The 23,604-nt window shown below is 40.6% G+C and overlaps 1 protein-coding gene across 4 annotated transcripts in view; it reads left to right on the top strand.

Moving 5' to 3' along the window:
* ADGRG2 (adhesion G protein-coupled receptor G2) overlaps positions 1 to 23,604 on the top strand; it is a 123,614-nt gene that overhangs the window by 75,686 nt on the left and 24,324 nt on the right. Inside the window, exons 4-15 of one of the 4 annotated variants that reach the window (XM_045051257.1) lie at positions 2,948 to 2,983; positions 6,500 to 6,538; positions 6,658 to 6,681; positions 8,140 to 8,178; positions 10,139 to 10,180; positions 12,599 to 12,652; positions 16,272 to 16,324; positions 17,165 to 17,220; positions 19,232 to 19,271; positions 19,788 to 19,825; positions 21,058 to 21,152; positions 21,685 to 21,751. In XM_045051257.1, the coding sequence (XP_044907192.1) occupies positions 2,948 to 2,983; positions 6,500 to 6,538; positions 6,658 to 6,681; positions 8,140 to 8,178; positions 10,139 to 10,180; positions 12,599 to 12,652; positions 16,272 to 16,324; positions 17,165 to 17,220; positions 19,232 to 19,271; positions 19,788 to 19,825; positions 21,058 to 21,152; positions 21,685 to 21,751 (583 nt within the window). The remainder of the gene's footprint in view (positions 1 to 2,947; positions 2,984 to 6,499; positions 6,539 to 6,657; positions 6,682 to 8,139; positions 8,179 to 10,138; positions 10,181 to 12,598; positions 12,653 to 16,271; positions 16,325 to 17,164; positions 17,221 to 19,231; positions 19,272 to 19,787; positions 19,826 to 21,057; positions 21,153 to 21,684; positions 21,752 to 23,604) is intronic. The other 3 variants (XM_023249384.2, XM_045051259.1, XM_045051260.1) reach the window with 3 other exon arrangements.

Raw genomic sequence — 23,604 nt, 5'->3', positions numbered from 1 at the left:
CCTATTTTGGACCAGGAGGAGTGACGTGGGAAGATCATAATGGGAGAAAAAAATGAGTACGATGTTAGTCACTAAGCATTCGGGCCCCTAGAAGAAAGAAAATGCCAAGAGAAAAAAAGTGGACAATAACAATTTAAAAATCTCTGGTTTTGTGAACGAGATTTCCTCCCTTCATCAGTGTAGATCGTTGCTGGGAGCCTCTTAGGTTCCAAGATGGAGGAGGCCAGCCCTAGCTGTTGCGTCAGAGGATTTAGCAGTGGACAAGGTTGGAATCATTGGTGGCTATGGTCAACCCCTGGGTAGAATTGGAGAGGAAGCGGTTAAGTCTCTGTTGCCCTGAAACATCACTTTCCATCCCTGTTTCCATGCCATCCAACTCTTCCTCAGCACCTTCATGCTTTTTCCTCCCTGTGCCACGCTCCCTGCCCACTCCACCTCACCTGCCCACACTGATAAATGTCCTTCTCAGAGTAGCCCGTATTGAATGTTGATTCTTCCCAGTTCCTGTCAACATGGCCCATTATTGGTAGGTCTTTACTACAGGATCAGAAGATTTCAGCCAGTTGGAAGTAATTCATACTAAGGTGTGAGTGACTGATTTGCCCTTAGTGCTCCCAAGAGTATTTTAAAAATTAAGCTCCTGTTGACTCAACAGACTCTCTCACTGGTGGAATATTAACGTAGCCTGAGGGTTACCCTGAAGGACAGAGACTAAGAGGAGCAATTCCAATTAAATTGGGGCATCAAGGCACTAACCACTTTGTGTACATTTGCCTTGGTGGCTGCAGGGTAATTGGGAACTTGAGCACTCATCCGGTCTTGCTTTCAAGCAGAATTGTGCTTTAATGATCCCAGAAAATACTCCTACCCTACCACCACTTCAGGAAAATAGGCTCCTGGAGCCTACCAGGTATGTTTCACTGTGCAAGTTTAGTTTCCAAACATACATATTTTTTTTTAATTGTATTTCAGGATACCACTATGGAAAGAATCATTCCTTTGTAATTAAAAAAAAATTACAAATGGGGCGCCTGGGTGGCGCAGTCGGTTAAGCGTCCGACTTCAGCCAGGTCACAATCTCGCGGTCCGTGAGTTCGAGCCCCGCGTCGGGCTCTGGGCTGATGGCTCAGAGCCTGGAGCCTATTTCCGATTCTGTGTCTCCCTCTCTCTCTGCCCCTCCCCCGTTCATGCTCTGTCTCTCTCTGTTCCAAAAATAGATAAACGTTGAAAAAATAAATAAATAAAAATAAAAAATGAAAAAAAAAATTACAAATTTAAAAATAACACCCCACATGGGTGAGAGTCTGGGGAAGTGATACTCATGTCCTGCAGAGGGTTGTATAAATTGGTTTGTTTTCTGTAAGGCATTTTGGCAGTCAAAATCATGGAATTTCTGAAGGAGATAGCCAAGTTCGTATGCCAAAATGTATTTTGTGTATATATAAATGTTTTTATTTATTTTTGAGACAGAGACAGAACGTGAGCAGGGGAGGGGCAGAGAGAGAGGGAGACACAGAATCCGAAGCAGGCTCCAGGCTCTGAGCTGTCAGCACAGAGCCCGACGCAGGGCTCGAACTAACTCATGGACTGTGAGATCATGACCTGAGCTGAAGTTGGACGCCTAACCAACTGAGCCACCCAGGTGGCCCTCGGATGCCAAAATTTAGCCAGAAGTATTTATTGAGACATTGTTGTAATCATGAAAAATTATACACATCAAAATGTATAAATTAATGGTATATCCAGTCAATGAAATGCCATACAGTATGGTATTGTGGAGAATTGTTTAATGATATAGAACAATGTTCAGGATACAATGTCATGAGAAAAATCAGGTTACAAATAGTTTATGTGATATGATCTTGCTTATACATATAAAGACATATATACACACATATATTCATATATCTATATACATATGTAGATATACATGTGAATATAGAAAGAGCAAAGACTATATGCCAAAATGTTAATGTCAATTACGTTTGGGTGGTGAAATGATAGGTGGCTTTAATTTTCTTTTTTATCTGTAATTTATCTGAAGTTGCTCCAATAAGTGTGTAATATTTTTCACAGAGAGAAAAATAGAATTACTTTTCTTTTAAGGAATCTGAGCATCTTCTCAAAATAAGTAACACAGTCTCTTAGCTTATAAACGCAGAGGCATCTGATCTAGTTTAACTCATAAGTAGTACTTAAAAGGCATAAAGGCTGTGCTAATAGGTACAAAAAGAAGCACAGTTGGGGGCACCTGCGTGTCTCAGTTGGTTGAGCTTCCAACTCTTGATTTCGGCTCGGGTCATGATCCCAGGGTCGTGGGATTGAGCCCCTCATCGGGCTCTGCGCTGAGCGTAGAACCTGCCTAAGATTCTCTCTCTCACTCTCTCTCTCTCTCTCTCTCTCTTTCTCTTTTTCTCTTTCTCTTTCTCTCTCTCCCCCCTCCCTCTCTCCCCCCTCCCTCTCTCCCCCCTCCCTCTCTCTCCCCCCTCCCTCTCTCCCTCCCTCCCTATGCCTCTCTCCCCCACTTGTGCTCCCTCTCTCTAAAATACTGAAATGAAATGAAATTAAATTAGAACATAAGAAAGAAACAGTTAATGGAAGTTTAGTTTATGCACAGATACCTTTCCTTTTACAAATTCGAATGAATATTAGCCAACAGTTGAAGTTCTTAGTCATCATTGTCAGTTTATGATGCACTAAATCATTATATAACAGAATATAGAGAGCACCGTCAACAGTTATATTAGAGAATTGCTTCGCCAGAGATGTGTCTGTAGAGATTTGAAGAGAAGGACTGATGAGGCTGTTGAAAATAATAGTAAATTAATATACTGCCCTCTTTTGGTAGCTATTTGTAAGTCAGTTTACATTCACTTACATTAAAGATGTTCATCTACAAATTCTTGCACACACTAGACTAACTTTAAATCACCTTTTTCCTCAACAGAGAATGCCGATAATTCCAGTTTGTTATCACCATCTGGTAAGACCGTTATTTCTTGACTTTGGGGAATTTCAGGACAATATGCCAAAAGTTCTCCATGAAATATGGCACGTAGTCAGATACAGCAAAGTTGCTTTTTTCCATGAAGGTTAATTACATTCTGTCATTAAACCTGCACCTGAAAAGCCAATAGCACACGTAGACAAGAGGACAGGCATATTGATGCCCCCACGTTTATGGACAAATCTGTGGGATGAGTTGTGGGTTTTCATCACTGTAGCTGGTTAGGTTCTTCAACGTTATTGTTAGTTCACGGGTCTAGTTCACAGGTCTCCTGACGAGTATCAAGACCATAAGCCTGCCGAATGTCCCTACATTTGAGGGGCGTGATGTTCTCTTCAATATACTTCCTCATTCACTTCTGAACAAATATTTTTCAAAGGGCTTCTGAGGGCTTAGCACTCCTCAGAATGGGAAGGCAAATAAAGAGAAATTTTTAACTAGACTGTCGTGGCAGGAACCAGGAATAGAACCCACATTCGAGACTGCTAGCTGGAACTGGACCTCAGGGATAAAGTGGTTCAGTCCCATCCCTTAGTCGACGAGATCGTCAAGCCCCACTAACTTACCTAAGGTCACACAGCCTCCTGCCCCCATTACGCACAGGCAGCACATGGCTTTTCTGCCTCCCACTCCTGTGTTCTTTCTGGTATCCCCTATGTTGTAGAACAATCTTTTATGGTAAGGGGTGAGTCAACTCACATTTTATCCTTAGTGGTATCAAAATGAGCTCTATTGTTCATTAATTTAAATAAAATTAAGGGCTCCCTGGGTGAATTAGTCAGTCAAGTGTCTGACTCTTGATTTCGGCTCAGGTCACAATCTCACAGTCCGTGGGTTTGAGCCCCACATTGGGCTCAGCGGTGAGCATGGAGCCTGCTTTGCTTAAGCTTCTCTCTCTCCCATGGGGCGCCTGAGTGGCTCAGTCAGTTAAGTGTCTGACTTCGGCGCAGGTCATGATCTTGTGGATTGTGGGTTCGAACCCTGTGTCGGGCTCTGTGCTGACAGTTCGGAGCCTGGAGCCTGCTTTGGTTTCCGTGTCTCCCTTCCTCTCTGCCCCTCCCCTGCTCACGCTCTGTCTCTGTCTCTCTCAAAAATAAATAAACATTAAAAATAATAATAAAGAGGGGCGCCTGGGTGGCGCAGTCAGTTAAGCGTCCGACTTCAGCCAGGTCACGATCTCGCGGTCCGTGAGTTCGAGCCCCGCGTCAGGCTCTGGGCTGATGGCTCGGAGCCTGGAGCCTGTTTCCGATTCTGTGTCTCCCTCTCTCTCTGCCCCTCCCCCGTTCATGCTCTGTCTCTCTCTATCCCAAAAATAAATAAACGTTGAAAAAAATTAAAAAAAATAATAATAAAGATTCTCTCCCTCTTTCTCTCTCTCTGTACCCCTCCCCCGCTTGTGCACGCGCGATCTCTCAAGATAAATAAATAAATAAATTAATTAAAAATAAGTAAAAATTAATAATGATAGCTGTTACTTCTTGTGCACATATATATACATGCTTGGGAGTCTTCAGACATCTCATTCAGTTTCCAGTCTTGCAGTATAGGAATTATTATATTCAGGTTCTAAATGAGGAAACTGAGGGTCAGAGAGGATAAAACTTGCTCATGTTTGCACATTCTGGGCAGCCAGACTACTTACCTGTGTTTGAACTCAGCCACCAGCCTCTCGCCTCCATTGCTAGCTGTGTGTCTTTGGGCAAGTTTCTTCACCTTTCTGTGCCTCGGTTTCTTCATCTATAAATTGGGGACTGTAACAGTACCAGCTTCATAGGGTAGTTGTGAAGATGCAATGAGATGACCTATGCACCTGACAGAGTAAACCCTCAATAAGTAATAACTATCATTATTATGAACTACTAAGTAATGGGGCAAAGATTCAAACCCAGGACTGCGAGCCTCCAAAGCCCAAACTGTTTTCACTGCACCGATTTGCCCCCTTGCTGTTAAGCTGCTAGGGTAAAATGAACCACTGTATTTTACTTCTAGTTCAATAGCCGGCATCAGACTTAATCATGGTCATATCTTAGCAAAATCCTGTTTGCATGGAAATATGGGGTATGGAGCTTTGGAGGCACCCACTGGTTCCAGTCACAGCCGGGGTTCTGGGTGCCTTGCGGGAGAGTGACACTCACTGGAATGTAAGAGCCCGTGCACATCCAGGAACTGACAGGTGCTTGTGCCCACAGGCCTCTTCTTACCACTCATCAACTTCCAGAAGAATTAATACTCATTAATTGAAAAACAGCATTGTTTTGTTTTGCCCCAAGAGCAAAGGATTCCATATCCACACTTTGAATCTGTTTGCTCAGGAACCGTCTTATTTCTCAAGAAATATCCTTGGTAATTAAAAAAAAATGTAGCAAATGACAAAACATGGAAGCAATAATGTAAGACAGACAGGGTGTGTGTGTTTCAGCCAACGCATGAGCAGTCTGACACAGACAGGCCAGCCAAGCGCCTCGACACACCCAAATGTTGTCCTCACCGGCTGAATATCAGGCTGCCTACTTTAGAGCTTGTATCACTTGTAAAATGTTTGTGTTTACTTTTCCTGTGTATACTGTACGAGTGAAGCCATCGGATCTTTTTAATATTTAAACATGCAAAATGTATGCAGTAGACTGACCTCTTAGCGTAAGTGGACGTACTCCACGGGAAATTTATAACTTGATTGTCTTAGTGGCAGCCATATTTTAAAATAACTTACTAGGAAATTGTATTAGGTAGTACAGTGGTGAGTGATAGCAATGTTGTTTTATTTTTTTATTATTTTTTTTTAATCCTCAATTCACTATGGGAAGAGTTGCCAGGCGTCACTCTTAACAGAATGGAGCCGATCTGCTGCTATGTTTCATAATTGTAGTTTGACAAATTTTTTTTTTACTTTTTTTATGTCTTTATTTTATTTTGAGAGAAAAACAGAGCGCTAGCAGGGGAGGGCCAGAGAGAGAGAGAGGGAGACACGGAATCAGAAGGAGGCTCCAGGCTCTGAGCTGTCAGCACAGAGCCCGACGCGGGACTTGAACCCACGGACCGCGAGATCATGACCTGAGCTGAAGCTGGACGCTCAAGTGACTGAGCCTCCCAGTCGCCCCTGTGGTCTGACAAATATTTAACGTAGAAAATGTTTTCTAGAATTCTCTGGCTGAAAAGATTTGAAAGTAGTATGTCACATATTTTGCTCTGGTCTCTGAACTTATTTCCTTAATATTCAATAGGGAGGAGCAGGCTTTGAGGCAGCAGGTGTCAACTTCTTCATCTGTAAAAGGAGACAGCTGTGTTCCTTTCACTTCTTAGGTTCTTTCTCAGCAATTCTCTGATGAAGTGTATATTCTCGAGTGGTTATGGGGCTTGCAGATTCACCTTGGTCTGAGAGCATGTTGTCTGCTTGTTTGCATAATTCGTCTCAAAATTTTAATTCCTTTAAAATGCAATAAATAATTGTTTCAAAGTATTAACTAGAAAATTTTGTTATTTTTCCTCTTACAGCTGAATCATCTCTTGTTGGTTTTGTCCCCTACTCCAATGGTACTGCTGCAGGCAAGATTTTGAAAAAATTCAAACCAAGATTTCACCCACTTTGTTAAGTTTGTGATTTAATTAAACCTTTTTACTGTTTCCCCCCCACCCCCCCCTCGGGGCCAAAGAGGTTGAAACTACAAGCCTGAATGGTAAGAATTTTTCTGAAGCAAGTGAAAATTGATAACACTTAATGTGAATAAAAGTATAATGAGTGCTGTTGAAGGTTTTTATATTCAAATAAACAAACAAAAAAACCCCAAATCAAACAAACCCCCAAAACCATCAACCGTGGAGAACAACTGAAACTTTTTGGCTAAATGAAAATATCCTTATTGTCACGGAGGGCGGACAGCCCCCTCCCACGCTAACCGTTCTGTAAAAGAAGAGAAATATCGATCGCATTTTGAGTGCCCTGTTTAACTTGCTCTCCAACACAGCGCCAGCACATTTTATATGGCAGGTTGTTTAAATGTGAAAAGCACATCCAGTGACTTCAGTATGCTTCGGCATGGATTTGAACACCCATGTGTTCAAAGATAGCCCTTTTCCAGACGACTGTATCAATTTTAAGTAGTCTGACATGAAAAACCAACAACCGGCCTTCTTCATCATCCTAGAGAACTGGGCTGTGTTGGAGGGAGGTGGACAGGAGAGCACATTCTGTGCCTCCCCCCCCCCACTCTGTGGGTAGACAGCCTCCATTTTTGTGCAGTCAAAACCCAACGCTTTACACAGTCCCTTACTTAGTTAAAATAAAATTTGCACCATGTGGTTGGTGGTTAAGGAGCTAAACAATCATAGGTGGAGCTCACGCTGATCGAAACTGGTTTAAATTCAAACTGGGTCTAATGGGAAGGACTAGATATTATCATTTTTATGTTTAATTACTTTTGACAGTGAAAGGACACCTTCAAAATACCTTTGGCAGTGGGTTTTGAATCCATTGTATGTGGGTTTTTAAGTAATGTCATACATTACTTAATGTAATACATGCCTTTTCACCCCTAAAGTTGCATCCAGAATAATATATTATAGAATGATTTTTATTTAAAGAAATACCAATTAGAACAGATTTTCAACGGAACTTTCAGTGAAACAGGTCAAAATGAGGCGTTTCTAAAAATTACTTAAATGTAACATTCAAGAACTTTAATGTTAAACTAGAATCGCTTAAAGATTGCTTCCTAAGAGTGTACCATTCAGCATCCCCAGGGCTATATCTTAAAGTTGGTATTAACTGGAAACATCGTATCCCATAGGGACTTTTATTATAATGGAGTAAAACAGGGACAAAATATTAAACATAAATGGGATTATTTCAATCTAATAATTATAGGAGTGTTGCTCTATTTTAGACACATCACCTCTGTTCAAGAAATGCATTTTAAAAGGATGAATACTTGCTCAGGAATGGTGTCTGGGGGTTGGAGAATGGACAGTGTGGCGGGGTGAGCAGTAAATACGTTTGGTAGTGTCGGTTGGCTTTTGCGAAACTCTCTAACTTCTCTAGGATTTGGGGAAAAGTGAAATGTTTAAGGAACCTAGACAATGCACGTGTTTGTTAATCATGTCAATAATTAGGCTTCACTTCTCTTTCATTATTTCAGATGCTACTTCGAGTGTATTATCCACTTTAAACAAAACAGGTAATATCAAGTTCTTTCTAAATATCATAGTTTGTCCTCTCTGCCTTCTTGGGTTTCTCGCTTGTGTGGTCAGTCTTCTGGGTTGCTAAAGGTTATCTCCTTGCCCACTTCCTGTGCCTTCATTTGTTGAGTCACTACTCGTTTTACTTTGACATTGAACAGTAATTCTGGTGTTATCACATTCCTGAACTTCCAAACTGTTACGGCCATAGCACTCCATTTAAAATAACATTAAAAATTATAATCGTAATGTATCTTAGCTCGTAACAAATGGAGAATATAGAAAAATGCAAAGAAAAAATAGAAATCATCTCTAATATTACTTTCTTAAGACTATTACTGGTATATTTCCATTCAGAATCATATATACATGTATCATATATACACACACACACATATGTGTATATATCTATCTCTTTTACAAAATTGTCATAGTTTATATGGAATTTTATATCTTGCCCTTTTGACTTCATATTGAATTCTAAGTATTTTCCACTGCCCCTTACTATTAATGACTTGATAATATTCCATTGCGTACCATATGTTGAACATTATTAAAGCTGTGTCTACTCTTTTAATAGAAATTGTTGCAATGAACATCCTTGTGTCAACATCTTACATTCATTCCTGATTTCTGTAGGATGCATTCCAAGGATTGGATTTAATGGGTTAGCATGATGAGTATTTTAAGGTCCTCGATCTGCGTGTTGCCCAATTACCTTCTTGAAAGGTTGTACCCAGCAACATGCGTGCCGGCAGTGAATGAGAATGTCTGTGTCACTGTACCTTTGCTCAGAGTTGAGACTATGCCATATATTATTAGACCTTTCAATTCCTTAGGTTCTATTTTACAGTCTTGATTGTTGGTGAGGTTGAACATTTTTCCCCAAAAGCACTTTTGTTACTAAAACCGGAAGTTCATTTCACAGATGTGTTTTGCTTGCTCTGGGAAGGAAAGTATCAGGGCAAACAAAATAAGATATTTAAAAGATTCTTATTGATAATGCAAAATACCGTCAGCCTCTATGATTACCACCAACCATTGCCCATGGGTCAGTCACAGTGAAACGGAAACTCATCAATGTAACACATAACACAAATGAGGTTTCTGCAACTGTTGGTGTAATGTCATCATTCTTAAGTGCTTCTCCAAGACCCGAGCTTTGTGTTTTCTTCAGAATTTGCCACTCACCCTAGGAGACAGACCTTCTTTGCAAATCTATGCCCCAACACACCTCTTCTAATTGGCCATCCTTACAGCAAGGATTTCTGAACTTGGTTCTCCATTATCTGAAAAATGAACCATGGACTATGTCCCCAAAGTGCATTGGGAACACATTTCTAAGGTTTGCTTCTTCTGAGTGTGTAAATATTTGCCTGTGGTTTGAACAGTTCTGTCCTGGGTCTGCTGTGAGCCTGCTGGCCAACTGTAGTTGGATCGTTTCAACCTCTTTGAGAATAATTTTATCTTATCGCTATCATGGCAATAATATTTTATTAGGTCCTAAAGAAAATAGCAGGACACTCCCTTGATCGTAGAGCATACACTATTTTAGATCTTGTGTTTCCATTCATTTTTTTGCTCTGAATCACCGGTTCTTTACAACGTGCCACTTGAAGTGACTTACTTAATTGTACCTATCTGAAGTGTAAGTCCACGTTGATTTGTCTAGCAGCAGCGCATGGAAAGTGCAGTAGAATTACACAAGCAGTGGGGGGTGTAATGGGTGTGAAATAACTGGGTAAACATGGGAATCCAAATCCCAGCCCCACCCTGTTCCAAGGCTATATGATCTGTGTATGCGATTCCCATGTATTCTGCTGCTGGGATGACCAGTAGCGTCGTAAAGGTGTCAACAGTGTGATTTTCTTAGCACTTCACTAAAATGATACTCGTGGCAAATTGTTTTTTAAAAACAAGCAACAATTCTGCTCTAATATTTAAATTGCTTCTTTGCAGAAAAAACTAAAATCACTATAGTAAAAACCTTCAATGCATCAGGTATGACTTACTATCAATATCAAGACTTTCTTTTTTGTAACTAAAGTAAAATTAAACACATGGCTGGTATTTATGTTTTCTTTCTCTTTTTTTCCTATCTTTTAAAAATGCAATCTGTTCTTAATGAATAGATGTTTACCTATTTATGCTCTGGGTACCTGAAGTCGTGCTAAGCGTTTGGGGCTATGTAATCATGATCAGATACAATGCCCACCCTGAGGAATCTGCTCGCTTGGGGAGAGACAAGGCAAACAAACAGATAACTAACCTGAACACGTATGCAGATAAAGGCAAAAGACTACACAAGTGTCTCTGACATGGTTAAGAAGCGTGGGAGATAAAAGGGCTGGTGTTAGTGGTCATCAACAGGATAGAATTTATGAGGGAAAGATTCTTAGAGGACTGAACCTCATTCTCTTTTGAAATCAAAAAAGGGATAAACTTTTAAGTACCGATTGCAAGGGTAGGGATACCTGATCTGCTTAACAAAGTCTTCTGGTTGATTTAAAACGGGGGTTGGCAAACTACGGCCTACGGGGCAACTGTGGCCCACCATCTAGTTTTGTAAATAAAGTTTTATTGGAACACTGCCATGCCCATTTGTTGACATGTTATCTGTGGTGAATTTCCAATACAGTGAACAGGAGAGTTGAGTAGTTGTGACAGAGACCATATGGCCCACCAAGCCTAAAATACTTACTATTTGACCCTTTACAAAGTTGTCTCGTTCATGACTTAAAGGATGAACAGTGGCTGTATACTTTGGGGGAAATTACAGATAACAGCCCTAGCAATGGGGAAGAAAATTCTCAAGATTAACGAGCAGCCCAAGACACACGCCCCTGGAAACGAAGCTGCCACTAAAATTTAGAGAAAGATGAGAGATGATAGAATGTAACGTTTAGTGGGGACTAGACCCATAGTCCTGGAGAACACTGAAAGCATTACTAGCCACCATCTCAAGCAGGTATACTTAAGTCGAAATCTTTATCTTTTGGTGTGGGTAACGTAGCTGTGAAACAGTATAGAATTCTACACGTCAGATAACTTTTGGCACCTAAATTCAGTTTGCCCCCAGAATCACAAGTCTTAGTTGAAGGGTGATGCCTATGCACCAACTAAATCACCCTGGCAGAAACCATTTCCCATGCACTAAACACAAGTTGTAATTTTAGTCTGTGTCCAGAGTTGTTCTCTTCAGAAACAATTAAGCACCCATAAAGCACAATGGAGATAAAATAGCAATCAGACATTGCATACGTAATTCTGACCAACCAGACCTAACAAGGACAGCAAAATACTCCGTAACAACCTTTCCCTCTTGGCACTTTGCTGAATACATGACGAGCATTTGCCCCTCACATTTGCTGTAGTTTTCTTTTACTTCGCCAAAAGGATGAAATTAATGAAGGCAAGATTTTTAGGGGAGTAAACCGGGAGCTCTTTTCAAATCAAAGAAGATGTACGTCTCCTTTCACCAAAGAAGAAAGTGCTTTTTAGGTGAATATGTATGGAATGTTTTGTTCTCACATGGCTTATTTCATCTCCCATTCATCTCTGCCTCTTTCGTATGCCTGTATAGTTTGTTGTCCTGGCTGTGTCTCCATTTTGCCTTCACTATGACTTTTTTTCTTTTTAATGTTTATTTATTTTTGAGACAGAGACAGAGCATGAGCGGGGGAGGGGCAGAGAGCGAGGGAGGCACAGAATCCGAAGCGGGCTCCAGGCTCTGAGCTGTCAGCACAGAGCCCCACGCGGGGCTCGAACCCACGAACCGTGAGATGATGACCTGAGCCGAAGTCGGACGCTTGACCGACTGACCCATCCAGGCACCCCCCATAACTGTTTATTTTCTGGCCAGTATCGCTTCCTAGATTGTATGCTCATTGAGGGCAGGGTCTGTATCTGCAACATTCCAAAGCCTGTCGAGTACGGTAGTTGTTCAGCAAATAGTTTTTGAGTTTTGTCGTTTTTGCCTAGGTGCAATAACATCATGACATTGGTGTTATTTCTTACACACATTTGCACAAGGAAATATTAGAGTGTTCATGGACTCCCCTGCCCAGGAAAGGAAGGAGGATCTCTGAGTAAGGGCTGTTCCATTTAAAGTCTCTATACTGGGTTTGCATTCACACTGTTCTTTTTATATTGGACAGGGGAGGAATTAATTTGGAATGGGACAAAAATATTTTTAGGGAGGAGTAGGGGATCAGACAGTGAGTGACATACTGAACCATAGTAAAGAAGGAAGTTCTGGAGCTGGCCAACTAAGAAACGAAAGCTCATTTCTTTAGCCTTTGTGGAATTCATCCAGCCAGTTGTAGCCAACTTAGCATATTTTTGGTCCACGTTTGATATGTACATTTGTGAATTCTCTTGATGACATGTTTAACCGGTTGGGTCGTGTTTTCTTTGCAGGAGTCAAACCCCAGGGAAATGTCTGCAATTTGTCGTCTATTTGCAGTGACTCAGGTTAGTGCTTATGTACATTACACGCTACCAGGTGAATGCGCCCCGTGGGGAGCAAAGGTTTGTTTTTCTCCTGTTGAGTATGTGATGTGTATCTCTCTGATCTGTCTCTTTTCGTACCGCCCGGCTACTAAGAAGTCCCAAATGAAGACAAAAGCAAATTTGACATCTGCCTGAAATTATCTTCCCATTGCTTAGTGAGATGATAGATTAACTTCCTTAATATGAGAACACGATGTGCTCGCTTCGGCAGCACATATACTTAATATGAGAACACGAAGGTCCACACCAACTATTTTTCATCATAGCTTTAAATCCATAACTAATGCCCTTAAGGTTGACTTATGAATATATTAAGTAGTGAACTTAACTATTGAAAGCAACTTCTGGTATATAAATCCCTCAAGCTTTTCCACAGGACCTTAAATATGAAGGCTTAGAAACAGGGTGTCACCTTTTGCCGAAAATAAAATAAACTGCTCTCCTAAGCATGTTGAAAACCTCACGTCCACCTAGTTTAACTGGATGCTAATTCCAGTAGTGTCCATAGTGTATTTTGCCATCTTTAGCCCACGCTGTCCACTATTTCTGAAAATTAAGATGGAAATCTCTTGAGAACACGCTATTTTTGAAATGGGAATATTTCCCCTTCTGCCATGGGCCAGAAGGAATGAAACGACCATTTTTCTCACGTCGGTTCGGCTCTCTGGGTTCCCTTCCTTGTTAAAACCAATGAAAGCAGATGTAAAAAACATAAACATGTGGTGTGGCAGGTCAGAACTGGATCGTGAGAAGAGAGAAGAGGAAGGTAACGGAGTCTGTTGTAATATTAAAGTCTTCAAAAACCATTCTTGTGGGAATGTTTTCCTTTCAGTCTGTTCTTTTTGTTCTGTTTAGTAATGTGTTTGAAAAACATAGGAAACAATTTCAGGAAAAATGAGTTAAGGTTGGAATGGTGCTGGAAAACAAGAAAACTTTGTATTCAAAGAATGGTCCACAAACATTTTCTATTTGTGTGCATGTGAGATTTCCTCATATGAGCTTTCTGCTGCTAGTGTGTACCAGGTAGAATACAGTAGGAAAATATTATCTGGCTTTGATTAAAGGGGAAAAACTTGTTAGGTTCATTTCACTTTCATATATTGTGTATCTCTTTGTCTCTCTCTCTCTCTCCCTCTCCCTCTCCCTCTCCCTCTCCCTCTCCCTCTGTCTCTCTCTCTCTCCCTCTCTCCCTCTCTCCCTCCTTCCCTGCATCTTCGCTTACCCTACTCTACTGAATCCTCCATAATTTCATTATTTTTATGCTTCATCTGTGTTTTGGACTGGTGACTAATGTCTAGTTTAGTGTTGTGTCTACATAATGTTTGATAACTTTGAAAATTGAACATTTAGTCAAAAAAAAAAAAAACTGGTCATCTTGAGTAACAGATGCCAGGAAGCTGGTTGGAGTAATGTTTTCCCCAATTAAGCAACTGAATTGACCATTTGTTTTAGTGTCTGGTGAAAACAGCCTCATCAGGGAACCAACTTTTTTGGCACCAGAAATTCCATGATATCCTGCCAGAAACTAGAAACCTTCACTTCTTGCAGGTTCCAGTCTGAGTTCCTTAATGGAAATGGAGGCTGTTGAAAAAACTGGGAGCCGACCAGGCAGAGTTAGGCTGAGGGTCAAAAGGTGGTGGCTTCCTGGTTTTTCTGCTACCGCTGTGCTCCCAGCACATTTGTGAAACTCAGCACGCATTCCACCAGACCGGAGGATGGACTTGGAGAACGGACGGGTGAGGGAGAGAAATTGTGGCTGTCCGCAGGTGCGCACACACATGCACACGCTCAATAAATTTTAAGAGCTAAGAATTTTTTCAAAAATGGATGAGTAATTCTGTGTATATGTCAAGTATCTTTACTTTTAATAATTATGCACTGCATCAAGTGAGATTTCGATATCAGTATGCAGAAGTTGAGGTTCTCGGTAGAAAAGTGGCCAGAATGGACGAATCTGGTTAATCCCTGGACTAGTGGCTTTGTCATTCTTTTTTTTTTTTTTTAATTTTTTTTAACATTTTAATTTTATTTTTGAGAGGTACAGAAGGACAGAGCATGAGCAGAGGAGGGGCAGAGAGAGAGGGAGACCCAGAATCCGAAGCAGGCTCCAGGCTCCGAGCTGTCAGCACAGAGCCCGATGTGAGGCTTGATCCCACAAACTATGAGATCATGACCTGAGCTGAAGTCGGATGCTTAACCGACTGAGCCACCCAGGCGCCCCCTTTGTCAGCTGTTTTAAGTGAAAGTGGACCAACCTGGTTATGAGAATCAGTTGTACTTTGGGTTGTTACAAAAGATGAGCTGAGAAAGCATTCAACCTTCTAGTTCCGGAGTCGACAAACTACTGCTCATAGTCTAAATAAAGCCTGCCGCCTGTTTTAGTAAATAAAGTTTTATTGGAACGTAGCAATGTCATTCACATACATAGGGTCTGGCTGCTTTCATGCATAGTTGAGTAGTTCTGACAGAACATATGGCCCACAAAACCTCAGATATCTGATCTTTCACGAAAAAGGTAGCTGACGCCTGCTCTAGTTTTTATGGCCTCTTTGCCCTTCTGCTTTTGAGGCCAGTTTTCTGTCTCTGTAGATTATGAAGCGCACACAATATGCTTCCGTTAAGGAGTCTCTATTTTCTTTTTTTTTTTTTCCGATAGAATCTGAGCTCCTCCGAGTATACCCTGTAGGAAACAGGTCGACTTAAAATGGGTTCTGTATTTCCCAAAGTGAGCATTTTTTTTTTTATTTTTAAAAATTTTTTTTTTAACGTTTATTTTTTATTTTTGGGACAGAGAGAGACAGAGCATGAACGGGGGAGGGGCAGAGAGAGAGGGAGACACAGAATCGGAAACAGGCTCCAGGCTCTGAGCCATCAGCCCAGAGCCTGACGCGGGGCTCGAACTCATGGACCGCGAGATCATGACCTGGCTGAAGTCGGACGCTTAATCGACTGCGCCACCCAGGGGCCCCCCAAAGTGAGCATTTTAAGAGTAGAGTTTTCTGGTGTTTCTAGAATGAAAGCCACAATGAGTTATTCCACTAAAGAAAGGATTCTCCCTGCACACTTTTCAGATTTCAAGAGCAAAATCTCAACTTTATTCCTAGGAGAGAGATTGCATTTGGTACTATATTTTAAAGGGGAAAAAAAAAACCCCAAAATGGCAAGGAATAAATAGACTTTCACAAGATTGCTTAATTGCTGAAAAACACTTTTCCCCTCCCTCCTTCATTGGGCAATGAAAACAGCCCGAAAAGATTTTTAATGTTAGAGCCACAGTTCCCCCAGTTAGTATCTTTATGGGCAACAAAGCTCTGATGAGAAGCATGTAGGATTAGAATTTCTTGACAAGGAGACAAGTTTTTTCTCTTTCTGCATTCCCACATAAAATTTATAGTTCACATTTTCTGAAAATTGAGTCATTGACTAACTTTCTGCTAGAAAAGACAGTAACTGTGAGTACCTACAAAGAATTGGATGAAACCGTTTATAAAGTAATTTGATAATCCTTTTCCTGTGTTGTAGTAATCCTTAAGCCCTAAGGATGGAAGTCTCAAATTTTGTTTTGAAAATTTATTTTTAGCATTTTTTAGAGGTGAGATAATGTTTCAATATGAAGAAAGCAGTGTTACTCAGGTACGTTTTAAAGATTTTTTTTTATTGCTAACTTAAAAAGCAAGTGCTTGTGCATTTAAAGATTTGTTTAAGGTACAGTTTATTTATGGTATTTGGCATATTTATTTTTATGACCAAAATTAAATAAAATATGTGTTGTTGAATCACTAGCTTTGTCAAGAGGGTTTGACTTAATAATCATAGTATTTTTTTTAACAATCGTATTTTGGTTTTCACTAGACTTGCTGAATGTTGATATGATGGAATTCTATTGCCTTTTAAATTTTAAAATTATATTAGAAACTTCTAGCAATAAGAAATGGATTGGGTCTAAGAACAGTCTTCTGATTCTGATCCCGTTCCACCCCATGGGGGATTTGGATGCATATACTTCCCATAACCCAGATTGGTTCAGAGGAGCCCAGCTAAATGTAGATTGTTCATTCAGTGAATATTTCCTGAGCACCTACTATGTGCCAGGCAATGGGCTACGTGCTACAAATGGGGTGATGGCTGCTACTAAGTTTCCCTTTTCACATTGGGATCTTTCACTTAACTCCGGGACCTTTCCTGTGGAGAGCTTTACTAGTGTTCTTTTGGGGGAACCCTTGGAATAACGAAATTAATTAGCACATTAGACTTGCTGATTCAGAATATTTTTAAAGGAGATACAGAAACAAAAACTAGCTCAGTCAATATGGATTTGATCGTTCGCTAGGTAATACTCCAAGCAGTTAGCATTCAGTCTTTGGGGTGTAGTTCTTTGGGTGGCCAACGAAACTGGAGAACAACTTCTTGTTAGAGAGTGTAAAAAAACACAACGGTATTTGTTATATTCTTAATGATTTTATGCTTCTACAGAATCAAAATCTGGCTAATGGCACCTTATCTGGAGTCCTGTCTCTAAGTGAACTCAAGTGAGTAATCTGCTGCTTGATTGAAAAGTTAAGACATCAACGATGGAAAGATACTTGTTGAGCTACCTTTACTTTTGGAAACCGAGAATAGGAAATGGACCCGAAGGTTATAAAGAATTGGTTCTTGAGTTCTTAGCAAATTAGCATTGGTAGTCACTGGCCATCACCTAATATCCTTATGAGGCTGTTCTCTTTGATGATCTGAAAGTATGTAAGAGCTCCATTTGAATTGGTATTTGAGTTTTAATACGATTTGGTAGCCAGAAAGGTTGAAAGAGTTCAAGGTAGGATGGCAGGTATACCGTTTGTTCATGCTTTCGGGAAACATCAGTCATCCAAAAGTCAGAGAGAGCTCTTTGTTAGGTAGATAGCAGCTTATAAGGACAAGCACAGACAATGAGAAATACATTACACATGGATGCTCCCCGTTAGACAAAAGGTCAAAATGTCAGGCCCAGAGACAGTCTTACCTGACTGTCACTGGGAGGGGAAATGTCATGTGTTCACCCTCGTGCAGGGAAACAGCATTAGAGACAAAATTCGTCTCCTCTCAACCTTGCTGCTACCTCTCAAATGAGGTTTTCATAAACTTTTGAAACAAACCCAAAGCTCTGGGGACTATCTGGGACGACCCCGAAGGAAAAAAACCTCTCCGAGGTCAAAACGAAAGGAAACAAAGGTCCTCTTAAGGGTCTTCCTTTCAGTTAGCATTTTGGCCTGGCTGCTTTTGATGATTCAGCGATGCCTAGGTGGAGAGGAGGCCCAGAGCCTACCTAGTGGCAAACAGTTAAAGTGGGATGGGCAGAGGTGATATTCCTGTCCTTTATGCCTATTTTTTTTTTTTACCTCCTGAGAAAAATCTAACTTTCCTAGCTATTCAAAGTATAGTGTATATGTGAAATAAAAAGCAGAAGATATCAATGCCCTTGAAGTATCTTAAACTTGAGATGAGGAACAATAGTGATAAGACACATTTTTTTAAACTCACAGATTCATAAATAGAACACAGCTTTGCATGCTTGTAATACAGCTTAATTACTAGACTTGAAATATCGAGTTCATTTAAAGCCATGAAGCATTTGTTGAGCACCTGCTATGTGTTTGGCCTTGGGGATGAACCCAACTCTGATGATGGAAAACTGGTTCTAGAACAGTGGTTCTCTACCTTGGCTGCATATTAAAATCACCTGGGGAGCTTTCAAAAAATTCTGATGCCCAGGCACACCCTATAACAATTAAATCTGTATTTGGGGGCTGAGACGCAGACACTGGTATTTTTGAATGCTCCCTTGGTGGTTCCAGCATGAGGCCAATTTTTAGAACCAGAAATCTGGAGTCTGGTAGGATAGACCTAGGATGCAAACAAGTAACGGTACGGTACAACCACTACAATGAACGTGACCTGTCCAGGGTACCAAAGGATGTTCTAAGTATCTAAGTTGTCCCAACTTCCCGTGAAGCTCTCCCACACTGAAGAAATAAAAGTGTTGTTGAGTGGGATGGCAGGAGAGGAAAGAGGGAAATTCTGGAGAGGAGGGGAAGGGGGTGCTGGAGAGTGCTAGAGGGCAGGTGGGGACAGGTGGAGAGGGAACAAGGGAGAAATGAGGGAAGAAAGGAGAGGTGCAAATGAGAGGTGTGGTTGCAGGGGCCCATGGTGAGTGGTGGACCCCTTTCAGAAATTTGCCCTCGGGCCAGTTCTTTCTCTGGCCCTCTGCCAGAAGAAGGTGCCTGGGGGTTGCAGCAGCCTAATGAGTAACAAGATTGTCCAACCGTAATTTATATCTTGCTGTTGGCTAGAACTTCTATGGCTTCTGTCTGGTCAGTCTCCCTTGTCATAGAAATAATTTATTTTTCTCACATAGGAATCTCATTATACCCAGTGTTACTTCAAAGTGAACACTGCAGGCAATAAATACCATAGGCTTAATTTAATTGCTAAAAATCTAACTTGTTTTGAATTTCACATCACCAGTGATCTCCTTCATGTCATTTTCTCTCGTTTTATTCACAGGCGATCAGAGCTAAACAAAACCCTGCAAACCTTAAGTGAGGTAATCACAGTACATCCTATACCTTGTTTGTAATTACTGTTCTATTTGGGGGAAAGCATGGATCTCTGCGTTCCTGAGGAAAAATGTATTCAAACTTCCCCAAATCTGTCATGTGAAAAACACTAAGTAGACTAGTTCTGTTACTCCGGAAATCAGAACTGGGCACGATGCATAGTTGTTACAAGGGGGTAGATTTTCCTTCATGTAAAACCAAAAGTTTCTTAAAATGAGGGCTCCAGAATGAGCTCCCTTGTGTGGTAGTGAGTTCCCTGGACAGTAGAAGTATGCAAGTAGAGCCTTTATGCCCTGAATAGCTTTGATGATGCATCAGGAATCTGATAGGAATGTGAACTGGATGATCCTTGGGGGTTATTGTGGTTCTAAGATTCTGTGATGCTGTGATTAGTCCTGGGTTGTTTTGTCTGACATTCTCAACTGTCAAAGTAATATGTGTGTGTGTGTGTGTGTGTGTGTGTGTGTGTGTGTGTGTGTGTGTGTGTTGTTTGTTTGTTTCAGACTTATTTTATAGTGTGTGCTACAGCAGAGGCCCAAAGGTGAGTCATTTTTAATATTTTTATACATATTGTTTCTCTACTCATGAGAAATAAAGTATTGAGGAGTCTTAGGTTGCAAATTTACATGTGTTCCTCTAAAATAAACACATATTAATGACATTTTGGATATATGTTTTTATTCTTTGAAACACTCACTATTCTGTCACATCCATCTTCTCATTTCATTATGAGTCACAGAGGGATGAGTGGTATTGGGCCATTGCCTCCGGTTCTGTGACGCTGAGCATCATCAGTGTCCTTAGCCCCAAGGGCCACCACTATAACCAAGAAATGGCTCCCAGTGGTCCAGTCTAGTGATAGGCCAGACAGAGAAGAAGGAACATAATATGGTGCTTGGGAGAAAAAGGAGAGAGGGAAGGAAAAGATGGGAAAGGAAGAGAAAAGAAATTAAAAGGTGTGTGCAGGGATGAATATGAGATTGCCTGACAATTATTTGATGTTGCCCACATGATCATTTTAAATTGTGTCCATTGGCTGTGTTGGCTGCATAAGCGAATGGCTCATGTAGGTCAGTAATCTCGCCACCTGAATCCCGAGCATTCTGTGAGGGTAAAAGTCCTAGAAAATGACAGTTTCTGCTCATCACGGTATTCACTGGTACAAATAATGGCAATTCTTCCATGAAATTCTGGATTGAATCCCTATCCGCTATATATACTTAGTTCATGTCACTCACCACTTTTTTATTATTTGCAACATTAACATTTTTTCACGTAAACCAAGACTGAAGTTAAAAAAAAAAAAAAAAAGCGATCATGTCTTAAATTGCTAGTTATCTGATCATCTAGATTGAATTGCCAGAGAGATTTTTGGATTTAAGAGACCTTGATGTCCGTCTGGGCTGGTATGTGAAAGGGCTCCCATGATAGAAATTCAAACGTCTACAGATACTAGGCAAGTAGCCAGCTGGGGTTAAGGCTAGATGTTAAGATGCTTGTCTTTGCCAGTTCATGGTTACGACGGGCAGAATGAATCAGCAGCTGTGTGCGGTCAGAGGGTCTCTGGTTTGCAACCTCTGTGAATGGAAACCTGTATAAATGGCTCATGGTAGAAGGCCATGGGTCTTCACAAGCTTATTGGGCTGACGTTGCAAGTTAGCAGCATCGGCGCCTCCTTTCCTCACTCCCAAGTTTGAAAAAACATTTACAAATACGTAGGTCGGTTTCCAGTTTAGTAACATTCTGGTTATATAAATATATTTCTCTTTACAGCACATTAAATTGTACATTCACAATAAAAATGAATAAAACAATGAACATATGTGCTGTAATGGTCGCTTTGAAAAGAGTAAAGATTCGACCGATGGGTAAGTTCTCTCTCTCTGTCTTTATTGCCGTGTTTGTTTTCATATGACTCTGATGTGTTCTGTGTAAAACTGAAAGTGTAATCGATAAATTTAAACATGAGTCTTGGGCAGTATTTAGAGAGCTCTAAAAGGTGGTTTTTCTTGCTTTCTCAATAGAGTTTCAGTATACCTTATTTGAAAACATGGTAGAACAAACCCTACTGAGAGAAGGGGACTGACTTCTCTTTGGAGTGTTTGGTCGATTGCTGCCGGGATGGATTTACTTCTGAATTCCCAGAAGTTGCTGAAGAGCAACTGATAATTGCAGATGTATAACCACCCCCGAATTACTCACTCAATAAATATTTCGAGCACCGAGTGTGAATGTATAATTGTCGATATAATGGTATCTCGTTTATTTTATCATGTTTTAGACAAATGCTCTTTAAAATGTAGTCGGTGTAGGAATCCTAATCCTTGATGGATCTGAGCTTCTGTCTTGTCTTATCCGTGACCGTGTATTTTCTTCTTTCTTTTCTGTTGCCTCCTCCAGAACAGTGCTGCTGTTCTGTCAGGATACCCTGCCCTTCCTCCCCGGAAGAGTTAGAAAAGCTGCAATGGTATGTAGCAAATATTGTGACCCTTTTCCTAAAAGTGATAATAATCATAATAATAATAACAACAACAACAATATTTAATCACCATGCTGGCCAAGGAATTTTGGAATATCGATAGTGAAGAAGGGCTTTCAGTTTTAGGCAAAATGCATTATTCTCTTGTATCAAGTTTCCGTTTGGACCATTACCTTGAAACAATGGTTTGCAATCTTGGTTGCAAGTTAAAATCACCTAGGGAGTATTACAAATATTCTGACATACCCCCCCCCCCCACGCAAATCTCACCAACTGAATGTCCTAATATTTTTAAATTTCTCTGGTGTGGTAGTTGAGAAAGGGTATCTCATTGTTATTTTTAATTGGCGCTTCTCTTATGAGGACCGTTTGAACGTTTTTCGTGTATTTGGGGGTCATTTTTGTATCTTTCTTGTTAGTTGTGTGTTTATGTCTTTTCCCACTTTTTCTAGTGGATATTTGATCACCTTTTAAGAGTCCTTTGTATACTAGGGACATTAATACCCTTTGTGGTACATGTTGCAAATATTTACTTCTAGTTTGTCAGTTATCTTTCGACTTTGTTTTTGTCACGTCAGTTAAATTTTTTAAAAATGTAGCTAAATTTACTAGTCTTTTCTTTTATTGCCTGTGGATTTGGAGTCTTAGTTAGAAAGCCTTTCTCTATGCCCAGGTTATGAGCGAATTCACCCTTGAAGTTTTCTACTATTTATATGGTTTCATTTTTTTTTTTTTTTACATTAAATCCACTTGGAGTTTATTCTTGTGTGTGGTGTGAAGTACGGGTCTAATTTAATCTTTTCCAAACTGTTTAGCCAGTGATCCTGTGCCATTTATTAAAAAGTCTTTTTCTCAGTGACTTGAGATGCCATCTGTGTCACATGCTAAATGTTCATAGCTATTCGGTCCCAATTCCAGACATTAGATGTTAACATTGGGGGAAGCCGGGTTAGGGGGATACACAACTGTGTTATTTTTGCAATTTTTCCGTACGCCTAAAATTAATTCCATTAAAATTTTTTTTGAAAATCTTTTATTTCCAGTCTCCTACCCTCAGCGATTCGGATTTAATTGGTCTGGGACACAGCCTAGGCATTAAGGTTTTTAAAAGCCCTCTTGGTCATTCTAATACGCAACCAGTGTTGAGAACCACTGCCCTAAATTCACCACATCAGTGGAGGGAAACTGAGAGTCAGACGCTCCAAAGTAGCAGGTGACCCCAAAGTTATGGACGACGTGATCACAGGTGTATAAAAATATACGTAGGGAAAGCTAGGGAGTGAATGAATGAAAATACTCACAGGGGTTCCCAGTGATTGGCCTGCCTACTGTCAGTACAGGCAGTATTTTGTTTACTTTTCCTTTTTTTCTTTGCAGCATTTTCCATACTTTATTACAATCAGGTAAAATTTGTATTTGAACAAAAGGACATACGTTTTTCAACGTAAAACTTCTTAAATGGGGACAGAAGGCTAACTGTAGCTTTCTGCCCTGTGCGAGCCATATTCCTGGGATATATTAAACATTGGACCTCAAGGAATAGCTGAAGGACTTCAGAATTCATAGCATTTTCCGTAGTAAAAAGTAAACAGTATTTAAGTTTTAGGCTTAACATGCCCCATTAAGCTGGAGGGTTGAGGCCCATTGGGGAGATGGAATTTCTAGAAGTATTAGATCAGATGAAGATACCATAGCTCTTTTGAGGCAGCCCCACAGACCTCTGATGGCTGCTATTCAAAGAGCTGTTAGGAAAAAGAAGCAGGACACAGAAAAGCGGGCAGAGGATGAACTCAGTGTCTGGCTAGGGCTCTGTCATCAACGAGCTATGTGTCCGGCTGTTG

Source organism: Felis catus, chromosome X (assembly GCF_018350175.1).
Source record: "Felis catus isolate Fca126 chromosome X, F.catus_Fca126_mat1.0, whole genome shotgun sequence".
Lineage (NCBI taxonomy): Eukaryota > Metazoa > Chordata > Mammalia > Carnivora > Felidae > Felis > Felis catus.
Note: the sequence above shows the minus strand (reverse complement) of the source record. Positions and strands in the feature narration are given on the sequence as shown.